The sequence below is a fragment of the Pomacea canaliculata genome, linkage group LG5 (assembly GCF_003073045.1).
Source record: "Pomacea canaliculata isolate SZHN2017 linkage group LG5, ASM307304v1, whole genome shotgun sequence".
NCBI lineage: Eukaryota > Metazoa > Mollusca > Gastropoda > Architaenioglossa > Ampullariidae > Pomacea > Pomacea canaliculata.
Genome location: NC_037594.1, coordinates 23,668,242 through 23,692,919, shown reverse-complemented (window position 1 = coordinate 23,692,919; position 24,678 = coordinate 23,668,242). Strand labels below are relative to the sequence as shown.

At 37.2% G+C, this 24,678-nt stretch overlaps 3 protein-coding genes across 10 annotated transcripts in view; 2 read left to right on the top strand and 1 right to left on the bottom strand.

The window, feature by feature from the left end:
• LOC112563852 overlaps positions 1 to 6,294 on the top strand; it is a 34,173-nt gene extending 27,879 nt beyond the window's left edge. For all 3 annotated transcript variants that reach the window (XM_025238244.1, XM_025238242.1, XM_025238243.1), the window contains 2 exons: positions 68 to 171; positions 496 to 6,294. In XM_025238244.1, the coding sequence (XP_025094029.1) occupies positions 68 to 171; positions 496 to 609 (218 nt within the window). In that variant the 3' untranslated portion in view covers positions 610 to 6,294. The remainder of the gene's footprint in view (positions 1 to 67; positions 172 to 495) is intronic.
• Positions 6,295 to 7,207: 913 nt separating this feature from the next.
• On the bottom strand, positions 7,208 to 15,078 carry LOC112563857 (ras-related protein Rab-24-like). Of its 5 annotated transcripts, none has more exons than XM_025238257.1 (8): positions 14,942 to 15,078; positions 14,407 to 14,551; positions 13,734 to 13,802; positions 11,664 to 11,837; positions 10,753 to 10,852; positions 10,527 to 10,577; positions 10,285 to 10,347; positions 7,208 to 9,886 (listed from the first exon to the last, which is right to left on the bottom strand). In XM_025238257.1, the coding sequence occupies exons 2-8, from the start codon at positions 14,527 to 14,529 to the stop codon at positions 9,822 to 9,824; spliced, it is 645 nt and encodes a 214-aa protein (XP_025094042.1). In that variant the 5' UTR covers positions 14,530 to 14,551; positions 14,942 to 15,078; the 3' UTR covers positions 7,208 to 9,821. The 5 variants fall into 5 exon arrangements, with proteins under 5 accessions (XP_025094042.1, XP_025094043.1, XP_025094041.1 ...); XM_025238258.1 differs by having other exon boundaries at positions 14,672 to 14,975; XM_025238256.1 differs by having other exon boundaries at positions 14,766 to 14,975.
• LOC112563855 (probable tRNA(His) guanylyltransferase) lies at positions 14,987 to 24,568 on the top strand. 2 transcript variants are annotated; one of them, XM_025238254.1, is made up of 7 exons: positions 14,987 to 15,034; positions 18,154 to 18,873; positions 20,579 to 20,755; positions 21,301 to 21,470; positions 21,790 to 21,878; positions 22,418 to 22,525; positions 24,038 to 24,568. In XM_025238254.1, exons 2-7 carry the CDS (start codon positions 18,770 to 18,772, stop codon positions 24,194 to 24,196), a joined length of 807 nt encoding a protein of 268 aa, XP_025094039.1. In that variant the 5' UTR covers positions 14,987 to 15,034; positions 18,154 to 18,769; the 3' UTR covers positions 24,197 to 24,568. The 2 variants fall into 2 exon arrangements, with proteins under 2 accessions (XP_025094039.1, XP_025094040.1); XM_025238255.1 differs by lacking the exon at positions 14,987 to 15,034 and adding an exon at positions 15,462 to 15,580.
• Positions 24,569 to 24,678: the final 110 nt, after the last annotated feature.

Below are 24,678 nucleotides of genomic sequence, written 5' to 3'. Positions count from 1 at the left end.
CTTTTACTGTTTGACTGTTCCTCTTTTCAAGGGGTGGTATTGTATATTTCCGTCTTGTATCTTTCAGGAGAAGACCAAGGTGAGGGTGACAAACATGGCTCTCCATCCAAATCGGACCCCATGGATAGTGCTAGTGGAGGGGAGACACTTGAAGAGCATAGCAGCAAAGAAGTGAGAATTTGCTCTTAAGCCTAATAGTACCTGTAAACCATCTATTGTTTCTTGTTAGATTCTTCAAATTCAATGTTCTAATCAAGTTTATGGTAAACAAACAGTAATAAAAATTTATGATTGTAAAAATTTAATTTTAATGTTAAAACAAATTTTAAAAAAAATCAAAAATCAGTATATTAAAATATGCATATAATAGAAAGTAACAATGTAGGAAACGGTTTACAGAAACTGAAGCAACTGTAGATCCCAAACTGTGGTGCATTGTTTCTTTGCTTCATTGCAACAAGTTGCTTGTCTTAATTTTTAATGTCCTTCATGCAGGGCTCACCCACAAAGGAGGCCCCATCTCCTACAAAGGACAAGAAGAAGAAGAAGAAATTCCGCATGCCCTCCTTCTCCAAGAAGAAGAAAGACAGTAAGGAAAGCACCATCTAAGCTGCACTAGCTGCCATCATTCCCATCACTTGGGATACTTGTTCTTCTCGAGGGTCTGGCCAGCAGACGTCATCTTGTCTAAGCATCTTCATGCACCGTTTATCAGCTCCGCATCAGTGCATTTTTTTTGCTTAGCTCATTGCAGTACTTTTCACTTCTTTTACAGTGCTTAGCTCACAACAGGTGGACATCGCGTCTTTGCATGTTGAATTACCAGTTCCCCCTCCTTCCCCTGCTTTGCATGTGATGAACATGAAGCCAACATGAGAAATACATTTTACACAAGAAAGAGTGGATTTTGGAGACTTGTTCATGTTTGTCATCTGTGCTGGATTAGGAGAACCTGATTAAAATGATCTTACAGCATGTAGCTTTGCGTTAGTTTATAGTCACCGATGGATGTCTTTTGTTTTTTTGAATTTTGTTACCTCTTTTGTTTTTAGAAGTTAGGATACTTTAATTTTGTGTATACTTGCAGGGGCTTAAGACCTGCTTTTTTGACTTTTGATCTCTCGTGTTACTCCCCACCCTATACTTTTTAAAGCTTTAGTTTTGAAGATTAAACACCATGCTTATATACTTTTTAAAACTGGTTTTATACCTGTCCCTCAACTTTAATCCTTGACAGTAGGTTTCTGATCTTTGTGGACCATATGCAAAAATATGACCTCAGATGTCTGACAGATTTTTATTGCATTAGTAATCAGAAATGATCTAAGGATGAACAGCAGTTGGTCAAATTTAAATAGACATTTCTGCCCATCTAGCTTTCTCTTGATTTCAGATGTCAGTTTGTCTGTAAGATGGGTGCTTCTTGACAGACTGGAACTTTTTCATTAACATGCCAGAATTGTTTAAACCACCATTTTTTCCCATTGGTATGCAACTATCAGATCATCTAATTTGTAAATTAGAGTTTATTTGTGGGTTATGTCTTAGATTTTTATCCTTTGAACTATGGGGGGGTAGTAGATCTGCTTTAGGTCATCTTATGCACAGCTTTTAACTGCCTACTAGAATGTGAATGTATTGTCTGTACGAACTCAGTGTTTGGTGGAAATTTTATTATTATTGTTGTTGTTTTAATTTGTTTTTGGTCTAGTTAAGGATGAGAAGAAGAATCTGAAGTGAACAGTTGAAAACTTGTGCAAGTGATTACTTCTTCCAGATACTCTGCAAACTTTGTGTCAGTGCACTAACCTTGCAGTAAGAAGTGACTGAAAGAATTATTTTTCCTTTTTGTACCACGCATCATTTATCATTGTTAATCTGCAAGTTAGCTACTCAGTACAAAGTGCACATGTACTTCAGCTGAGGGATGTGTGGTCTATTGGCCATGTTTTGCTTGCACATTTTGATTTGGCTGCTGTACAGATGGCTTGTGTTATGGCATGAATGTTGAGACCATTGATGACGTATGAGAGAATTTGTGCAAAACGTTTTGCTTGTCGTACCTTTCCTAAAAGTATGTTTCCTGTTTCAATGTGAACAAGTTTGTACATGTGGGTTAACAAGGCTAGACTGGTATCACCAGTCACCGTGTGCTTAGAAGTACTGACTCCCTGCTTCTGTGAACATATTTCACGTGGCAACTCATATTTTTAAAACCATGCCAGTATGTAACATTTAAATGCTAAATGTAGCTTTTGCTGTTGTATTGGGGAAATGTCTGTCCCATTGCCTTCAGACTGATTACAGGCAAGATGCTAGTTTCATTACTGAAGAGTGAATTATGTTTAGTTTGCATTTATTACAACTTTAAGACAGCAGTTCATTCTTCCCTCTCACCTTCCGATCACGCCATCTCCAACATTTTGTTTTGTGCTTTTGTGAAAATCAATGGCAGCACTATTGTGGGAGAGTGTTTCAATAGGCAGTCCTAGTTTGCGTTGGTGAAAACAGAAGGAGTGAGGGGGCTTTCCATATTGAAGTAAGGTATAGACATTGTTGATTCTTTGCCACTCCAAAGGCATGGCGATTAAGCAGTTTGCAGGCGGGGAAGATTTAAAGTCTTCTGTGGCATACATCCAATGTTGTTTGCATGTGGATATGTGCTGGTAGGAAGTGGAAATTTGTTATCCTTATTGATTGGCAGGTGTTTTATTTTATTCTTTGGGATTGGTATGTTTCCATTTCCTCAGCTGTTAGTTCCAAGCTGCATGTTTTAATGAACAGTTTTAGCTGGCTTTTATTAATGGGCTTTGTCTTCACATGATTTTGACTGAGGCGTGAGAAAGCTTTGTACCCGTGGCTGCTTTTAATGGATGTGTGGACATAGTTCAAGGTTCACTTCATGTGCATTGCAGGAACATAAACCATTTTTGTACAGTCTGCCTTAGCAACACTGTCTACTGCTAAACCTATCTGCCAGAGCCATGTAATGCATTGGGTTGCAGTTGGAGTTGTATTCAGACCTGTCAGAAAATTAGAATGACAGTTTCTGGTAACGAACCAGTTTGAATTTCAGTGTGTACAAGACTGGTGATTTGCTTGTATAGCAGGAAAGTGCAGCAAGCAGTATCAGCAGTGATTGTTGTAATTCGCTGGTAACTTTCTTTTCACTGAATCCTAGGGGGGAAACTTGTGATTTATCTTTTTTTCTGATAACACTAAGGTCTGTGCATTTTTGTTTGTTTTTTTTCTGGAGGAAGCTAAGATTGTAGTGCCTCTTACCGCCACGTCTCCAGAAAAGTACTTTCTAACCATTCACCTGACTTTAGACTTTGAAGTTGCAGGAAACATCAGCTGGAATCATTCCAAATCAAAATGAGGCAGCAATTAGGTCATCACTGTGGCAGGAGGGGAACATTAAACTGCAAGTTCACCAGCTAGTTATGAGGGAGCCATGGTTGCTTGCCATTTTCTTAGGAGAAAGCAGGTCATTGATTAAGAGATTAAGATAAAGATATTCTTCTGCTTCAGATTGTACTTGCAGAATTCACTAAAATTTCCCCACTTTTTTTTTTTTTTAAATGAACATCTTCATGCTGGTAACAAAATGAAAACAATTATGCTGCTGAATTCTTTTCCCTTTTAGGGCCAAATATTAAGTGCACTGTACCTTCTGTGGTGTTTAAATTACTGTGTCATGATGGAGAATATATCAGAAGGTCTATCAGAAAAATAAGATGCTTGTATAATGATACCATGCAATCTGCCAGCCAGTGCACGTGGGAGACTACATGTCCTGTCACCTGGGTGAGGCAAGCTACAGTGTGCTTTCCTCTACCAGCCTTTCAGACATTTAGCTGCTATGTTCAACTAATAATCCAGAAACCATAATGCTGTACTTCCATGTATGATGCACCCTCTACGTGTATACCTGGGGAACTTGCTCATTCACAGAGGGTTGCAGCATTTTCAAGTATTGACTTTATTGCTTCCTCCATAGCCCAACTTTCAAGAAGCACTTGTAATGTCTTTCTAATTGTTGAGTTGATTTGACCAATTTGTATATATATTTTGTCTGTGCCCCTGCGCAGTGTTGTTTTGTTGATTCTTTTGTGTTTTTTCAATTTCCCTTGTTGACTTCTAATTTTTTAAAAGTGTAGTTCATGTATGTTGAAAGAACAGTAGAGAGCTCCTGTAATACAAGTAGTAGCACCATGTAACTGCCAAATCAGCCTGTTTCATGCATGATGTATTCAAGCATTATGATTCTGGGCTGATTTTCTTTTCTAAATGTAGCACATATACAGCAACTGATTTTTGGATCCATTTAATGTTTCAATCATAACAATTCTATAATGCATTCTGCTTTGTAGGAAAAAAAACCACGCTGATACAGGTGCTTTTATTGATGACATTCTGAAACTACTTTGTATTTGCTTTTAATGGTAAATTAGCAAGGAGAAGAAGGGGGAGGAATCAGAAAACAAATGCAGCCAACAATTATTTCAAATATGTTGCTACCTGAATTTAATGTGAGAGTTTAAAAGAAAAATATGATGGTGAACTGTGGTTTACCTTTTGAGTTGTAAAAGCTGTAGTAAATGGGGGAGGGAGTTTTTACTTTATATACATTTCTAGTTCTGTAGGCAAGACTGTTAGATGCTCCATGGCACCCTGATCCTAGACACATGACATTTGGCATACCTGAAGGTAAATGCAACAAGAAAGATGGGAACTACCTATTGTTTTGCCAAAAACTGTTCAAACATTAACTGGCATGTAAAGTTCCTCCTCCTTTTTTCCCCCACCACCAACTCCCATGTGATGGAAGCTGCACAGGGTCTGATAACATGGTTCAACATTCTGTTGTCCATTGACACTTTGACAGACTAACCCTTAAGTAAGCTCAGATGTATCTAATTAATTTTCTTCTATTTATAAAGTCAGCTTAGGATAATAAATTACTTCTGTTTGTTATATACTTGAGTCGTTGCCTGGAGTCACTGTCATTTTTTTTTTTCCTTCTATGGGCTGGAATTCCAGCAAGAGATAGCTAACATTCCATGTTGTCCTGTATGAACAAACTTGAAAGAAAAGGACAAGCATGTGCACTGCACTCACTCCTCCACAAGTAAAGAAAACTGTGCTGGTAGGTCACAATGAAGCTATTCGCCTGGTTACTAGTGTAATTTCTTATAAATCCTGAGATATAACAAAGCACACAGCTTTTGTGATATCTAATGTTCAGTACTCTCATTCAGCAAAAAATTAAACTGTAGCAAGTAAAGAGATGAGAGTACAGCATGTTTGTTATAATTTGACAAAGATATGACAATCTTAAGGGCTGTATGGGAGGGGAAAATGCCTGGAAGAAAATTTCCAATCTTACAGTGGTAAACTAACAACTTTATCTAGAAGCAAATTAGCTAGTGTTTTTGTAAGTGGCATTTACAAACGTTCCTGTCTCAGGAGCTATTTTCTACTTTTTTGTAAGGATGTGTTAAAGACCTCTCCCTTGTTGAGTTCAGTCTGTGCATAGAATAAAGAAGAAAGCTTCACGCTGTTGTGTAAATGTCATTAAAAAAAAAAAGTGCATGGGGGGGTAAATCTTTGAATTATTGAAAAATGGTGTTGGTGGGTTGAGATAAAATGTTCTGAAAGTTTCATAATTCTTGTATGTCAACATGTCTTTTCCCAAGAATAGGACAGCCAAATTTTGTCACAGAGCTGGAGTGAGAAATTTATCAAAACCAGCGATAGCTTAACCTGTTAGGAGAGCTGTAGAGAGGTTGTAAATTTGTTTTGCTACAAATGGGCTACTGCAGCTCCTAATTCACTTTGATAAAAGTTATAATGTGTTATATTCGTTCCTAAAATGGCTTTCCCTTTCCCTATCATGGAGCAGATGTAAGACAGGAATTTTACTGCATATGGTTGTGACTAGGCATTCATGCTTCTGGCAGGTGTGAAGCTGTTCAGTGCAATGTTTTGTATTTCTAGAGTCACTTTCCATACCAATTCCCTAATGGTCGTGATTGAACTTTTTTTTAAAAATTATTTTTGGGTGCTTGGGGTGGGAGTGGGGGTGCTTTCAATTAAATCTTTAAAGGCCTCACACCTTAAAAACTTGATCAATTTTACCATTTTAATATCTTCAGCCAAGTACATTCATATTTGACGGATAAATGTTCAAAGGTGGTCTTTTATACTTTCAGCAGTTTTTTCCCCTTGAACAGCTTGTAGTCCAGTCTGTAATGCTGTGTCAATAAAGAAAATAAAGACAGTAACTTGCCACATGGGAGTTGCACTTTTTTTTTAATAAAAAGTTTGTGGATCCACAAAATCTCCAAACTTAAGCATATCAGATGCGTGGGTGTGAGTATCCTGGTTCTTAAAATATTTGTTTGCCTGTTACGAACAAGAAAAATGTTTATGCAAAATCTCCCATTTCATAAACATGCATCGCTAACAAAACAAGAAGTAAATTCAGATTACTTTGACCATTAGCACTGGACTGCTGGCAGACGATTTTTTTGTCCAATTAACTACCAAAACGAGGCAGGCGTGTACAAAGCTTCTGGTTTAGTCACATTCATTGTTAAGGCTCGCCGAGACTAACAGCGGAGAACTTTGCAAGAGGCCAAGCAATGGTCTCGGCAGACAGCAGTCCACATATACACGCCCGTGCTTTGACCATGGCTTAGTGGTTTATGTGAAAGCCAGAACCCACCCATCTCCTTTCACTTATACTTGGTAAGAATGACTTTTAATAAAAAATCTACTCAAAACTACCTTCAGTGTGTTAAGGTGTTTGAAATATGACCTTGACATTCAAAATCTAAATGGCATGCAAGAGATTCACCTTTCTCAAAATAAAAAGAACACATCCAAATTATAAAATTGGCAGAAATGTGTATGCCATATTTTATAGTATACAATTATTATCAGTGATTGTACAAGGCTTGTGTGCATATTATCAATGCATTGATGTTCACTGGTGAGAGGGAATTAGCCACTGGACTGAGCAAAGTGCAAACCCACAAGCATCTTTTAATTGCACAAGCATTAAGGCTGTGAAGCCTTCAAGCATTGTATATAAAAAGTATTGACAGCCTTAAATGCATGACTGGCTGTTCTTGAAAGTCAAGGTGTTTAGCAAAGATCAACTGGTCATCCAAAAAACTCAATCCAAAATGCAAAAACCTGGGAGGTTTTTAAGTAAAACTTTATTTCTTAAAAATTGTTTGTTCATTTGGACACAAAATATTATAATGACTTCTTCATGAAAGAATACAAGGTACATAGCTGTATGTCACAGATGCAAGCTCTGACTGCACTGATGACCTTTCAGAAGTTGTCTAAACTGGCATTTGCCCGCATGCTGACTACAGAACAAGCTCTTAAGGTTTTAATTTCATAATGAAGAGCACTTTCATAAAAATAATGCACAATTACATCTTGTAGCAAATTTAGCGATACAGATTTTTCTACAACGTTAGTGATTACAACTAATATTCAAAGAATACAATCATAATAGGTTAATATGTAAATTCAGTCGCTACAGGATTGATCAGGAAGAGGAAAAGAATTATAATTTGCAAGAAGACCATACAGTTGTCCAGTTGTGTCTGTGACTACATGCAGACTTAAAAGCCACTTAAATCCAGCGAAGTTTGACCATGAGACTTTAGCCTGAAAAAGTTTGGTCTTTAATACCAAAGTATATAAATACCATCATGTAACGGACTGTTGTCTACAAATCTTTCAGTACAGATCATTTCTGCCTGCCTTTTTTAAAACTATTTTTAATATGGAGGTTGGGGGGGAAGTTCTATGAATAAATTAAAAAGTATCATTTGTAAGGTAAAGAAACAATTTTTTATTTAAACAGGCATGCCTACAGCGTTCATCCCAGTACCATTACACAATAAATTGCCATTTATCTTCACGAATAATGACAGCTATGGAAAAGTAAGTAGCCAGGTCATCAGTAGTGCCTCTACAATTGCTGGCTGTGAGATAAATGATGATCAACTAAAACCATGTAGATGGAAAGATGCAGACATGCTTCCAAAAGTTGAACTAAATTTTTAGTTTCTAAGCTGCCAAATGACATTTACAAAACATCTGTGGTTTCTGTTTGTTCCAAACAACGAAGTGGAACAGTATGAGTTGCACAATTAATTTTTAAATATATTAAAAGGAACGAAACAATCCTTTTACAAATTTTGCTTTTGTTTTGTTTTAATGCTTCAGGAACAATGCAAACAAATACTGTTCAGATCACACACTCAGCTGGGTGCAACAATTCATAACTTTTGTTATTTCAGTATTTTTGCTGAATGTCATTGTGGATTAGCTGAGACAGTTTGATATATCATTTGATATAACTTGAACTCCTACTTAAAATCATTAAGCACATGATGGCTAATGAATGACCTGAATATGAAAAAAAAAGCAAAAGCACACTCTCACAACAAAAATATCACATCCTGCCATCAACAAGTGCATTAAAAATTAACAAGATAAATTAAAAGCCCAAGGAAACAAGAAGACCAACCAGCAATAATCCACCAAATCTGAATCAAGAATGATAAACATGAGAACACCATAGTCATCGAATTCTCTTTAGTGATTATGCATGCGCATATGCAAGTGCACACACACTTTCCATCATGTAGAAATGTGTTCAAATCATATAAGAGAGCTGCAAATCATACAAAGACAATTTTCCAAAGGGTCTGAAAGCAAAAATTATTTGGCATCAGGAACAGGAAAATTCAAAAAGGTTTATGTAAGACATGTAAATTCGATAGGAAAGCTGATATTTCATCACTGCCACCAAACATCAGTGACATACCTTTATATGCATGAATATCAAATAAATGACATCAGAGATAATGGTCAAAATAGTAATTAATATACACTTCTGTAGACTGATAACAATTTTAAATAGGGTTCTAAAAACACCCTAGCCATTTTCTGGATGAGAAACCCTGACACACCTATGCATTGGAATAGAGATTGTAAGCAGTGCACACGCACACAAACACACACATTCATTACAGCAGTCTTGATCTGAAATGAGGTATTACGCTAATAGTCTAATTCAATGTATCAATGTACAAGCCTGACATCCATTGACTTGTTACCACTTACATTCATGAACACAGATGGTGAACATGCTGTGTAACGGCTTATAAATAACTGAAATATATATATATAATTATCCTGTTACTGTTGATGAAAAGGCAACCGTTTTCACAAGCATATAATATGGATGTTGGTAACTGAAACCAACATTTATTGCCTTTTTTTCCCTCCTAGCTACCCTTTTCATTTTCCTTTTTGCCATGTATTTATTTTCATAAACCTAGTGATGAAAAACTAAACAAGTAGATCTCATTCTTGTTAATTGTTAAGTGTTAATTGGTTTTTTTTCCAGTCCGTTTATCTGAAAATGGTATTTTCGGTTACCTCTTCATAAACAATGACGGGATAATTCTTTTATGTTATGACAGATTGTAGTTTTCTTTCCCAAATGAATAAATACATCTGCAAACACACAAAAGAGCAGCATTTCAGATATTTGGAGAGAAACATAATGCAGGTGAACTGAGAACCAAAATATTAAACGTTCAGCATAACATACCGAAAAAATATAATGTTTCATGCTGCAGTTCATGAGCTAAAATTGCAAGCAGCATTGCTCAGTCTGGATATCACAAATATAGAGGCCCCATACAAATGCAAGGCAGCAAACCATGTGAGGTGATTAGAGCTGTGATAAATGACCACTGGAGACCACAACAGAAAAACCATCATGAAGTGCACAAACAATGGTGTCGTCTGCCAGATTCTTTCAACACAAAGCTTTGATCTTCTGCTGAAATCAGACAAGAAAAGTGGTTTGAATGAAGACAAGTAATCTGGTCTTTAATACAAGAAATTAAAGTGATCCATAATTTATGAAGTAAATAGGATGTTTTATAAATGTTATCAAACTAGTATGTGAAGGTTAAACCCTGGCAAGCTGCAAAGCTACTTTGCTTTCAGACAGACAAGTTTGTGCCCAAAATAAAAACTTTCCATTCAACACTGCTGAACAAATCTCTACAATCGTAACAGGTTACTTCAGTATTTACAACTTGATTTATCCAGAGGGCTATTATTGGTGGGGAAGCAAGACAACACTTGGAAGAGAGACTATCGTGGATAACTTTTCACCCTTTCATAAAAGCACACACATTTTTCAAAGAATAAGGACATACAAAAGAATATTACCTTTCTCTTCTTTTAAATTTTTGCTTGCAACATAATTTTGTGCAATCTTGTTGAACATCTCAACTGTAAACAAAGGTGAACAGCAACATTAACGTTCCTATCAAAATTTCATATTACGTCTAATAACTAAACCTGAATTAATAAATTTTCAGGTGCTATAGAAAAAATAAATGAATGCTAAAAGCCCCCAAAAAGTTATATTACATGGTACTTACAATATTACATATAAAATTTTTACTTACGTATGTCTTTTCCAGTCTTGCTGGATGTTTCAAATAAATCTGCCATACAGTCTGAAAAGCACAGTATATAAGTATTTAAAATGCGCAAAGTACAAGTACTTTTTGTTTTCAAAGGTTTTCTTAAAACTGAACCTTCAAAAGGATCATGGCAATTCAAAATGGTTTATCATTCTTATCTAAGAAACATAAATGCCATTTTTTTTAACCAACAAGTTACATTGCATACCAACTGCTAGAGACTTTGCATCACTGACTGAGACAGCTCTTTTCTCGGGGTCTTCTGCTATAAGATCATACTTGGTTCCACATAGGTAAATCTTGCACTCCTGAAAACAGCAAAAGATAATATTCAAAGCTGGTAATGAGACAAATATTATTTACATGTAAATGACTTTAAATTTACTACTACACATCTTATTTGGATATACTGAAAATATCCTAATTGATCAAGTAATGGACTGAATAATAACAATGGCAAAGTTTTACATATATAAATCCAGATTTAGAACAAGAACTTGATGTATGCAGGTCTTTCTACAAAAATTAGATAGACAAATGAAAGCGGAAAGATGTACAGCTCTTAGCAATATGGAACTGGCAACTTTGATCAACAATGGGAACCTTCTCAAAATTTTCTTACAGTTTTGTAATAGCATATTACGGAAGAATGTAACAAATGGGAAATTTATCCCTAAATGAAGAGGGAAGAAGTGAAAAAAAAACCAACAGGACTGTAAAAAAGAAAACGAAGTTTGTGGAAACTCAATGCCCTATATTACATAGTCTGTCTCTTAACATGCTCAAATTTAATCCATTACCAAAATGTTTTATATGTATGAACATGTACATCAGGTAGTAAATAATTACTGATAAGAAAAAATGAGGATTAAATACCAACAAATGGGTTTTTAGTACTTGATCCAGAAGCAAAACCAGTTCATAAGGATAATAATGAGCCAGTTTCAAAGACATAGACCTCTTCTTCTTTAAACTTATTGTGGGCTTGTACAATACCCTTGAAATGGATAAGAAAACTAACAACAGGACATTTAGTGTCTGAGATAAAACTCAAATGCTAACTGCTCTGAAAACATGAGAATAACAGGCAATTTTCTAGACAAGGTAATAGACCAATACCGATTCATGCTGACGCAACTCTCCAATCCAGAAGCGCACTCGGTCAAAACTGGACTTGTCTGTAAGATCAAAGCACAGAATAGCTGCCCTTGCTCCTCTGTAATAAATGCGGCTCATGGCCTCATACCTTTCTGAGCCAGCTGTATCCTGGACACACATTCCACCAGCAAGATTCTATATGACAACAACCATCAAAGAATGGTCCAAAAATTATTTTAATAATGGAGCTCTTTGCTTCAGATAAATTCTTCTTTTGCCTCCCAGCACTTTTTCTAAATTCAGAAGTATTAATTTCCTTTTTTGTATTAAAACAATAATGCTAAACAATCAGTATGCTTAACTTATATGTAAGTTTCATATGGCTAAATACATGCTTTGTGTCCAGTTCAATTAGTATTCAACTTGATCTACCAAGCTGTGGATACAAGTATGTTCCAACCAAGAAAGGACATTAAACTTTGGCCAGTACGGTGTGGATATAAGCTAACTGTAGAAAGCTCAAATTAGTATTGTTACAGTTGGCAACCAACGATACAATAAAGGTAATAGATGATGTCAAAGAGCAAAAGGGGGAACCACTGATGCCTAGATGGTTTACTGCCCGCATCCCAACTGGTGCTTTGGGAAATGCATGTAGATAATTTATGTACATTATTCTGGCCGTGAAGTACTTTATTCTGATTTGACAAGTAAAATTTATCTGAACATATGCCTGCCATTTATTTATGACATTGCTTTTCGTTCATCAGCTTGAATGTTACTGGGTCAAATGCCTTTCACTCAGATCATTAGGCAGGTTCTCTCTAAGCTTTAGTAAGCACAAAATGATATCAACTAATCTTGGTCTGTTGTGCAAACCAGATGAGGTATGTAATGAATTTCATTATTTCATCACCTTTAACTGTTACTTTTGATGCGCTGTTTCCAGGATACTTTAAGCATCCCCCCCAACCCCAAATTCATTTAAATTTTACCAGCTGATGAAAATAAAGTATTCATCTTTCTAAGACAACTTATTCTCTTTGCACTGTCATTGTTTAAGTAACTACTATCCTTCTTTTATTTTAAAATATCACGTAGCTTTCTCATCAGAGTTTTTTGCTTGTTCGTCATATTTTGTGTCACCATATCAGTCTGCAAAATGCACATATAAGACTGCTATTGTGTTATAGATTGCTTGTTTGTTTTACAGTTTATCACTAAAAATGCTGCCTGGGCTTAAAGCCAAATAAAGAATGAAATAATATTCAGTCAATAAAAAAAAATCTAAATCTAACAGCCAATAGTCTTCACCGATTTCAACTTAAGTTAAATAAAGCTGGTTACAGTCCAAGGCTTGGTACAGGATACCCCAATACCTGTTAAAGGAATCTCAGTTGTTACTCTTGGAATCAAAAGGCTTTGCTTTGTTGGCTGTGTTATTGAATTTTAGAGGATTTGTTAGTATTTTATTATTAATTTGACACAGAAAAAAGTGTGACCTAGGATCTGAGCAGAAGCCAGTGTAGAAAGAAATGAAAAATCTTATTACATGAGAGTAGACTGAAATTTAGAAACCAAATGGCCACCAAAAAATGCTGTTGAGGCATGCTTTCCTGCAGTTAGCTGCATCTTACAGTTTGGAACTTGAACACTCTTAACCCAGGAACGTATTTGGGCCTGTCTTCCTCCTGAAGCTCAATCAGAACTAACAAAAGGTGAGAATTGATTCATAGTTGTGTAGTGGTAAGGTTAGAAAATGTTTACTTTATGTCCATGAAGATGAACATGTGGCTATTCCCCCTATTTATTTTTTTCTTTGCTTTTTCCCTGTTTAGCCAACAAAGAAAATTGAACACTAAAACTGTGTTTTCTTATTTTCCTAAGTAATTTAGCTACTTGTTTCTTAAACTTCTGTCTTACCTGCCCCTGTGACTGGTTAGATATATATATAAGCAGGCAACTTACTAGAACCTCAAATATTGTGCAATGCTCCTTTATCAACACCTACTAATTGTATCATCTCCTATGTTAATTTTCTACAATATTAAACATAATACACTTCTTTATTGCAGCCAAATGAAAACTCACCCAAATTCCTATCACAATATTCTTGCCATTTATTGTAACTGTTTTGGCTCCATAAGCAGCTCCAATGGTCTGAAAACAGGACCTCAGTCAGTCATGTGCATAATGATTCACACTTTCCTTGGAAAAACACTTCCTGATACACTAATTCAATATTGGTTTTACACAAACACCAACTCTGAACCTGTGCAGTTAGTTCTAAATAAAAGCTCTTAGTTGATAGATCATACAAATTTAATATGTGCAATTTTCCCTTTATTGAAAATTTTCCAAAATCAGTACATTTTGTGAATTTTCAACATTGTTGCACTACATCTTATATGAGGAGACACCTCAGTCATTAATTCTGGTTTTCGGTGATCTTATCCACAGCATGCAGTTCAAGCTTCTAATTATCATTACATGTGCATAAAGTTCATTAAATCATACAATGTATTAAATAAATGCCCTCTAATTGCCCTCTGGTATAAATAAAGTCTTATCTTATCTTAAATTAGATCAGTGATATCTTTATTAAGAGGACAAATCTCGCCTACTGCTTGTTTCCTGTCAAAGGATTGTTCATAGGAAAGCAACACAAAGATTCATTGTTGAAATTTCCATTTTAATGAGTCATATTTTAATCTATGACTACAAAACGCTTACATTTATCATACTGACTCAGTGATCAACTCACATTTTGATATGGCACAGTGTCTCCAAGAAAACGATTTTTTAGATAGCGTTCCACCAAACAAGTCTTTCCAGCATAGGATTTTCCCAGCAAAACAACTTTGGCGTCCACTTTGCTACCTGCCATCTTAACAAGTTTCTAAACTTTCCTGAGAAGGGGAAAATTTGTTGTTATATTTGTTTATGAAATATAGATATTAAAAGTTGAGGGGTTATGTACCTAAACATAATATACATATATTAACTAGTAATCACATCAGACTTCGTACCTATAACCACATCAAAAGTGCAAACAATATATGCGAATAACTGTTTGCGCTGGTTCAAAATGAAGGATTAAATGGCATTTAATGGAACTGCTACCTCCTTGGGTCCGTATTTACCCCCCATCTGTACTTGCTATACCGCCGATAAATCTGGACAGAGTTAGTAAATTAACTCTGCTAGAAGATTTATGTTTAAAAAACTTAGTTTGATCACAGCTGATGTTAAAATTAATGAAGTGTACAGACTCCTCCTGTTTTTGAGGAAAGACCTACTCATATGATCACACACAGCGTCCGGTGTAGTAGCCTCCCTTTACAGGAAGTCGCTGTCTGCGCGTCTGTCGTCTGACAACAACGATGACACAGGTACGAGGCAGCTGGAATTTGCTTGGTGTCTCTTTTTCTCGAACATTTTATTCACTATTAATTCGAAATGCAATATCAGGAACGGTTATATTAGAATGAACCTTTCAAATTAATCTTACTTTCGGTGAAAGAATAATTGTTTGGCTTCCACGTACATGATGGAGATACACATGAAGCATGAATGAGCACATGGCGCATGTTTAAATTTGACGATGTTGACCATCAGTTTGGTGTTCGTACCGTTTCGGCACCTGGATCTGTGTAATTCTTTTTTTTTTTCACTATCTTGATTATAATACTGTTAAAAACCTTACGTAAAAAAAACAGAAACATAACTGTGCGTTTCAAAATTTGTAGACTAAACAGGAAATAGAATAATTACGTTCAGTGCGTAGAAACATTGTCACTCCATGAATTATGTGTAATACAACAAGTTCGTGGTCACTCTTAGCTGCCCGCGAGGAAGCACCACTAAAGTATGCACTAACACTGCTTATGACATTCCAGTTTATGCATGAATTGCTTTTGCTGACAATGGCTTAACAGGTTTGTTTCTATAGTCATGATCATAAAATCATAATTAACATTGTTGTTGTTGTTTCATGACGAAAGTTGCTGATGTGCTGTAATTTTATTGACATTCTGCATCAAAACTTACCAGCAGAAATAGGTAACTGATATATCAGAAAAGGTAGAAGTTGTGACAGGAGGCTAGATTCACCTTCCATGCCCTGCATTCATTGAAGGATTACATCTTCACTGCCCCTGTGGCTACCGGATTCATAACTTTATTTTTCTTAATCGAAACTCACACATTATCAACGGATAAAGAAAAGTGTCTTGGGACGCATGTTAGTATTGTGGTTGTTAGCAACGTCTTGGGTTACGGATTGACAGCATTCACCGTCCGAGCATGTCGACTCAGCATGCAGTCACGTTGAAACAGGCATCTCACTCTTTCAGCACAGCAGTGGCATTCACTGTTGGTGAACAGCTTACCTGTGGCCTGCAAGGTATCCTCAAGTCAAGTGAGTGTATGTCATTGGTCAGTGGAGCCAGTTGCGAAAATCAGCGCGACTGCGGAGGAACGTGTTTTGACCTGCTAATGCCAGACCACTTGTCACAGTTGATGCACGAACATGTATTACACGCCCATGGTTGATGGTATCAAGGCGGCAGTTTCATAGAGCGACCGAGACAAACTGTTATTACGTCCGGGAACATCTAATCATGTAGTGCGTGACAGAATGGTAGAGACTCAATCTTCTTTCAGACTCGTAAACCCCAATTTTCTTTTTCACTACAGTGGACTGGAGATGGTGAAGTGCGAAATTCCACAGCATTTTGTTGCTTTTTTGGGGGAGGATGGGGGACATGGGAAAGGTTGTTCGTCACATAAATAATGACAGTGCAAGACATTAGAAAGCGGCGTTTGACGGCTGGCAGCAGTGTTCTGGCGGTCGTGTTGTTGCTATGTTTCGCTGGCGTGGTTGTCTCGCCGGGAAATGGAGCAAAGATCGACTTATCCCAGTTTCGATTAGGTTGGGCGTAGTGTGTGTGTGTTGCAGATAGTATGTTATAATTTGCTTTTTATTTTTACAAAAATCGATCGCTCCCATACTGTAAAACTTTAGGATGCCATGTCTGGTGACTCTGCCATTTTCAGTGAAATGATTGCACAATCTGTTGAACTGTGAACATTTCGTAAGAGAAATTACTGCCGTTATGGAGAAAGCACAATATCTGAGAAATTATTATATACAATCAATGCTTTATTATATACAATCAATAAGACAGCCGGGTGGTTTTATGCCGTCATAAATGTCGCTCAGTACTTCCGTTATCTCTTACTCTGAAGGAGAGTGAATAGTGGTCACTGATCCAGGCCGGTCACAGTTTTGTACCTCTGCTAGAAACTTGTAAAAGTTCTAGCTATTTTTCATATTTTGTAATTTAGTGAGGTATTTTTGATATATAAACGTCCGGCGAACGACCAACAGCTTGTGCTCTTTTATGGCTATTTTGCATAAGTTGGGTGTTGACAAACATTTTGTCCATTTTTACATTTGAAATAAACTGCTTCTGGTCGACTGCTTACCCCATACTACGGTTTTCTGCAGAAATCACGTAAAATAAATGAAGTATAGTTGTTCTTCGGGTCACAGAATGTCGTATTCAGTCATATCTACCAACAGCCATAGTCGAATGGACCCAGTAACGACCATTTCGTCCCAACACCGAAAGTCGAATCGATCAAGGCCGACAAGACGCCAGAAGCTATTAACGTCAAATATTATCTTCAGAGCCATGTGTTGTTCCAGCCACTTCAGCCACCATTTTACTAACTAAACATGACCGCTTGGCAATACACATTGTAGATATTCATATTTTTTAATTGTTATATCGTTTTATTTTTTGTTTTCTTCCCGTTCCCTCTATAGGGCAATGATCCTGGACTAAATTGGTTGATTGATTGATCAATCTCTCATCATCAATATGGCTCTTTAGGGCTACCCATTAAAGGAGTTTTTTGATGCGTTTATAATTCAGAAGCCACATGTAGCGAGGTTGGTGTGCAGACGTTGATAGATTGCGGCGTACAGCTGTCCTTAAGGTTCACTCATTTGGCCGAGGGAGGGGAAGGCAGAACTAGAAGCAAGGAAACGTTCGTACTGATCATGTTTAAATATTCAACACTATGCTTTGTTGTGGAATCTGAATGAAAGCAAGTGGTTGTAATAGTCATCTGCTTTACAAGTTGTTGCAGTAGTTCGATGAAACTTTAAACGCATTGCACAGAAATTGCTTAGACAATTCGCACGTGAGGTTTAAATTTCACTGCACGTGCAGCACTCGCGGTCACCCTGCAAAATAAAGCAATCATAGATACGTGGGAAAAGGTTTATGTATAGATGTATGCAACGCTTTTGTAGCGTCTGTGATGGATATGACAGCACATCTGTGGGAATTCACAATAGCTTTGTTTTACAGTTCGACGAGGGCAGCACATTTTTGTTTTAATTTGTTTTGGGTGTTTCCCCCCACCCGTTCCTAGTTTTGTATTTGCTTTGGTAATTCTTTTAGCGTGTGTAGCCACTGATTGTGTTCTTACCTGGCAGATCGCCCGGACGCCGAGACAAGTCGCCGAGGGGTGAAAGCGGGAGGAGACACCAGAGACACTGGATCTGCTTGCCGCGAAACGACGAACTGAAGAGCGGAGTTCGCCACTCAGCAACTTGTGCTCTCCGAGACAACATGGTCTGACACTCAAGGTTGCGGGATACACACGGCTTGCCTGGTCCTGCATGCGGATACTTCGCGAGAAAAGCATGTGGGAAAAAGGAAATCCGTGGTCCGGCCGATAGACAAACGTTGAATGAACGGGGAGATAGGAGTCAAATGTCGAGACCCATAAACTCTTGTCATTCTCACCTATGAAAAATGTTGTGAGAAGTTACCCAGTGTTTTCAGCGAAATTTGATGAATACTTCTACAAGAGTGTTGTTTTTTTGTTTGTTTGTTTTTGCTTTTTGAGAATCTGTCAATGCCGGAGAATCTATAATTGTGTGAAAGGAGGAAAAAGGGAAAAAGCTGTTGTCTGTAAGACTGTGTGCCGGGCGCTGTAGGCCCGGGAGGACGTCTCAGTGGTGGCGAGGACCGTTGAGCAACTACACCAGTTTGTCTTCGCGACCCAGTCACCTGCAGCAGCAGGGACACTGTCTACACACTGGCACCATGGCCAAAAGCAAGTTCGAGTATGTTCGCCAGTTTGAGTGTGAGGACAAGCTCCTGCCAAACTGTTGGATTGTTGTACGCGTGGACGGCAAGTCATTTCATCGGTATGTATTTATGCTGTGAGAAAGTGATTCTTCTTATCCTGTCATTATTTGTGTACCTAATTATTTTTGTGGAGAATAACCTCCCCCCCCCCACCCACCAACATACATTCATCCCCATTCCACTCTTCTCTCCCTTAAACTCTCCAGCTCCCTGCCCCCAACATACCCACACATATCTTACAATGGATTCTTAATACATCACATCCCTTTCCTGCACTCAGCCGCCATTCACACACATTTGGGGGCTTTATTTGATAATTAGATTGTGTATTTTGTTTACTTACTAACCTAACAGTGGTATGCACAAATGATTGACACTATCAAATATGCCAGTTCACAGAAAATGAGACTCCGTTATTTCACACCCGTCATTTTCCCAGTCTGCTCTAACAAAGCCTGTCTCCTTGGGGGTTGGGGGGGTTGAATCTGAGTGCGTGTGTGTGCGTGTGTATACATGAATTAGTCATGGTGAAATGCCAAGGTGTGAGTTAGGTATTGTGTTTCCCAGAGCTGAATGGTAGTGTAGGCATAGAGCTGAATGCTAGGTATGGAGACTGTGGTTTGTCTTCACAGCCACTGACCACCTTGATATCTAGAACAACAATGTTGGCACTTTTCCAGTAGCTTAATGCTGTAACACTTGGCTGGAGCATGAAAATGTTTAACACATGCCTTTGTATTGTCCTCAGACACTCTTAGGTGTTTGAAACATCTTAAAATGTATACATTATTTTCTTTTTTATTCATACATTTGTGCTTGCGCACACACACACACACATGTTGTAAAACTTGGAATAATTACACATTCCTCTCTTCCTATCCAAAGTTGCCTTTGTTGCTTTTTTGGGGGGATACTGGGTCAGTACTTACCTTTAGGTGTCAACACAGTCATTAAAACCTGAAGAATGCACTATTGATCACCGTTGGCAGATATTGAGAGAGAAATGATGGATTGGCAATGGGATAAGTACTTCCTGTACTTTATTGCTTGCCCAATTTGTAAAGATCATTCCCTTTTTCTTGGCCTTTCTTCAGCTTGTCAAATTCTGAAGAGCAATAAAATATTTATTGATACTTTGGGGATCCCTACAGGTCCCGAAGTAGTACAGCTGTTGAGTTTATGACTGATCTTGAAGATCTTCATACAGAAATCTTTTGTTAGTGTAAAGTATTTGGTGACACATGTATGACACAAGTATTGTGTGGAACTGTTCATGTCCAACCAATGAAAAAAAGTATCTAGGTAGATAACAAGGTGGGAATTATTCTTCCAAACATAAACCAGGGACAAATAGTATTGGTATGCTTCTCTTTCACATGCAGTATGCTTTCATGTTGCTGGTTTTGAACTTAAAAGCATTTTAAAGTATATTGTGTAATCTCATTTCAAAAGTTGCATATATCATACAGCTGAAAAATATGTTCACAAGGTTGAGCTGCTAACTCTGAAGAAAAAAAAGATAACCCTGTATGACTTTTGTGGAGATTACTTTTATTACTGTCATTATAAATACTGATATAAAACCAGTGCTTGTATGCTAAATTTAGATGCTTTCATTTAGTTGTCTTCGCATACAATACTGTTAACAATTGTCTTCTTTGGGGAAGTAGGTATATATAGCAGCAAGTGTTATCTTTAGTTTGGTGGGGGGGGGGTTTCAGTCCACATAACTGCCTAACTCACCAAAAACTATTTGGATGCTAGTTTTTCAGATGTACACCACTTCATGAAGCCGAATGATGAACGAGGATTAGGACTGATGACACGGGCAGCCCAGAATGTTATGGAGGATCTCAAGGACATTGTTATGGCATATGGACAGAGCGATGAATACAGTTTTGTCTTCCATAAGAATACTGCGCTCTATAACAGACGGGGAAGGTAGGGGTTGTTGGGATTGGCATGCCTTCCTGGGCATATATGACTGATACCTTTATGTTTGTTTGTAAATTGGGGAAGGAGATGGGTGGAGGTTAAGGTTAGGGGTTGGTGAAGGCTGGGTTTGAGTTAAAGGTAAAGGTAGTATAAGTAGATGGGTAAAGGTTAATGAAGGAGTTAAAAGGAGTAAGATGTTAATGCTATGAACCCTACAAACATGGGATATCAGAAAATTTGTTGTTAGAATTTGTGCAGCAGATCGGAAAATTATCTTTATGGGATGTTGTCTTTGGAATCAAAAACATGCAATACAAGAGACTGTCTCCAGCTGGCACATGAAGATCCAATGAGTTTTTCATGTGTATGTTTGCTCAGAGTTATGCTGTAAGAAGATCATATAATAGCAGAACATATTTAAGAAAGTTTGACAATCTGACAAAAATCTTTAAAAAAGCTTAGACCAGACCTCTGAAACTATACAAAGCAAGTTAATATATGAAGAAAGTTGTTTCCTTTTACTTATTCTTATATTTGGGTGGTTTTCTTAGCAAGATAATGACAAATGTGGTCAGCCTTTTCTCCTCTTCATACACTATGCTATGGCCACGATACTTCATTAATCAGGAGCTACAGTATCCACCTTCATTCGATGCCCGAGTTGTACTCTATCCTTCAGACCAGAATCTCCGTGACTACCTCAACTGGCGACAAGCAGACTGTAAGAGGCATCTTTTATGATTTTATTTTTCTTTCATTTGCATTATGTTAAATAGTGATCATCAAAATGCCATGTACTTCATCAAGAAAAGGAGATGATTGTGGTAAATTTCAAGACAGGGTTACTCATACTCTTAAAATTGAAGCTCATTTTTGTTTTCTTTTTTTATTTGTTTTGCTGTTTAATAAAACAATAATTAAAAAATGATGAAATGTCTGCGCTAAGTATAAAAAACTTTTGAAGTATTCCTACAGGTCAGAGTAAAATATTCTTATGAACTATTACTTGATTGAAGCTGTACAGGTGTGGTGTGTTGCAGGTCACATCAACAACTTGTATAATACCTGTTTCTGGAAACTAGTACAAGAACGAGGCTTGTCACCTGTCCAAGCTCAGGAACGTCTGAAGGTGTGTTTATAAGCAGCATTGCAAAAAAAAGAAAAAGGGAGGAGGTATAAAAAGGAAAAACAAAAAACACCACTTACGTACCACTCACCCACCCTAAACACCACCACACCCACTATGAATGTGATCATAAAATAAGGTTATTTAACGCTAGAAAAGTTGATCTACTTGTGTGACAGAAGCTTTCTAACACAAGTTTATTTGGTGTTCATTTGGAAAGGCTCTCTTTTTTTTTACCCACCTAACTCCACCCACACTATTTTACCATAAGCATTGCATGTTTTTTTATTTGCCTATTTGATGAAAGGTACAGAAGATCTAAGATGTCTGTCGAGCAACAAATGCCAGCTACTTGTATATACTGTAGTTGACTATCATTTATAGAACTGGACATGAACATTTAATGGTCTCCACAGAAACTAACGATGGATGTGGTGTTGGGGTGAAATTCTGCACACCTTTCATAAATAATCTATTTTTATGAGATGATCCGATCTTTGAAATAACCAGAAAAGTGCTCATAATTATGGGGGTTTTTTCAGGGTACATTGTCAAGTGACAAGAATGAGCTGCTGTTTTCGGACTTTCAAATTAACTATAACACTCTTCCAGAACTTTATCGAAAAGGAACAGTACTTATTAGATCCAAGGTGAGCTGCTTTTCTTTTGTGTTGGCTTTTTGTTTGGTTTACAAGTTTTCAAAAACTTATTTATGTACTATTGCAAAGCACAGAAGTAGTCTCACTTGCGGACAGCATCCTTCCTTTTTACGCGAATGTCTGCATTTGTTATTGTCACAGGTTTCCTGATTTCTCTTACATTTTGAGTTACCGTACATAGGCTAGACAGTGGTAACCTGTTCTGCTCCGATGTAGAGATATTCAGCCCATTAAAACTTAACACCTCTCATTGAAGATTCATAGTAATCATAGAGAGCTCTTACAAGTTTTAGCTGTGAACTGGTTTATACATGCCTGCTTGAAGGGATCCTTGATAAACTGTGTGATATCTGTTGTGCAAGTTGTTGGTTCATTTTTCAGCCAGATATATATTGCTATGAGATATTCCCTATTTCCTCATTTTCATTACTGTGACTCCAAATGCTCAACATTTTCACAGCTGTTAGTCTGTTTCCATGAGACTATTAGAATATGCAAACTCAAGGGCTCTTTTTCATGGGTAAATTGCCTTAACTTAGTGAGCCAGCTGGTTAAGTTATCCCAGCAAGCACACTTATTCCCGATTACTGACAGTGGGAATTCCTGGTAACGAGTGGTTCAAAACCATTTGAATGTGAGAACAAAATTCAAGTTTAATTCTTAAAAATCAAAAAGTAAGCAAGAAGTTATGGAAGAATTTATTCATTCTGTCCAAATGATGCTCCTTGTGTTACAAAAATATGAATTTATTTTTGTTTGGAAAATAACCAGTGGAGAAAACCAAAGGGCACACTGTCCCTTGCAAAGCTTAGTTTCCTTTTTCATATGGCATTTACTACTCTCATACAATGAAATCAATAAGCATTTACCAAGTAGTTCTGTACCATTATATCTGTTCAGTTTGTTAGGTTGAGAAAAATTATATGTTCACGTCTGTTAAACTAAATCAGGGGTGGAGAACAATCATCCTGCGGGCCACATAAGACCTGCAAAATCATTTGGTTTAGCCCAGCTAAGGCAGCTCCAGGCGGTACTAAAAATTCAGTAAATCTGGAAACATTTTTCATGGCAATGTAAATATATATTTATATGCCAAAATATTTTAGGTGAATCATAATAATGTAGATTTTGAGGGATAAGCAAATAACATTCATTTTGGGATAGACAAGACCCACAAGTACTTGAGAATTTTGTATGGCCCATGATTTTATAAATATTCAAATGGCTCTTACAGGAAAAAAAGGTTCTCCACCCCTGCACTAAATCACAATCTCCAACTAGATGGGAGAAAGTTATCAGAAAGGGACACCACCAATAAAATACTGGCTGGTTATTTAGGTAGGCCTACCCAGAGTCTGTGAACAAGGAGTTTGAGCCTGCATCTCCAGTTACCATCTACCAGGTCAAGTAGGTTAAGTAAACATACTTCATGAATTTGAGCCCTGTTGTGTAAAAGCTGCTTTGCATGCAGCAATGAAAATTTTCTGGTTTGATGTGTGGCAGGACCAGGACTCATCTCCTATGACTCAGACCAATCAGAGAACATTGGTGGGCAACCCTCTTCACTCCAGGGCCCGCCCTTCAACCCTAGTGCTTCATGTGGACATTATTGGAAACAAATTCTGGGAGGAAAACCCAGAGATTCTTGCTCCTAGGAAATGATTATCAGCTGGCTATCTGACCTGATGCAATGATGTAGCAATATTATTTTCCTCAGTAGAGAAGAAGAGAGGAGTGTGATCAGTGTTGTACAACTCACATTTACAAGAACTTGTAATTGTCATGTCAATAATGGCCTTGGTTATTCAACGCAGATTTGCAATATCTATTGTATACAGCTGTGTGTGCATGCATGCGAGATCGGAAAGGGCAAACCCTCGATTAACTTTCCCATTTTAAATATTTTATGAAAGTGTTTTTCTTAATTTGCAATTTTATTGCATGTGAAAACATGAAATGTGGTCACTGAGTGTGCACAATGTGTGCATGCAGATTTCCTTATTTTAATAAAGCTGGGAAAGAAGTTTTTAAAAATTAATAATTTTTGCGTTTACATCTTTCATGGAATGATCTGAAAGCTCTGGAAAATGGGTTGGTAAGAACAGCAGTCTGTGCAGAATGTTCTACTGGAGTAAAGATTCTCT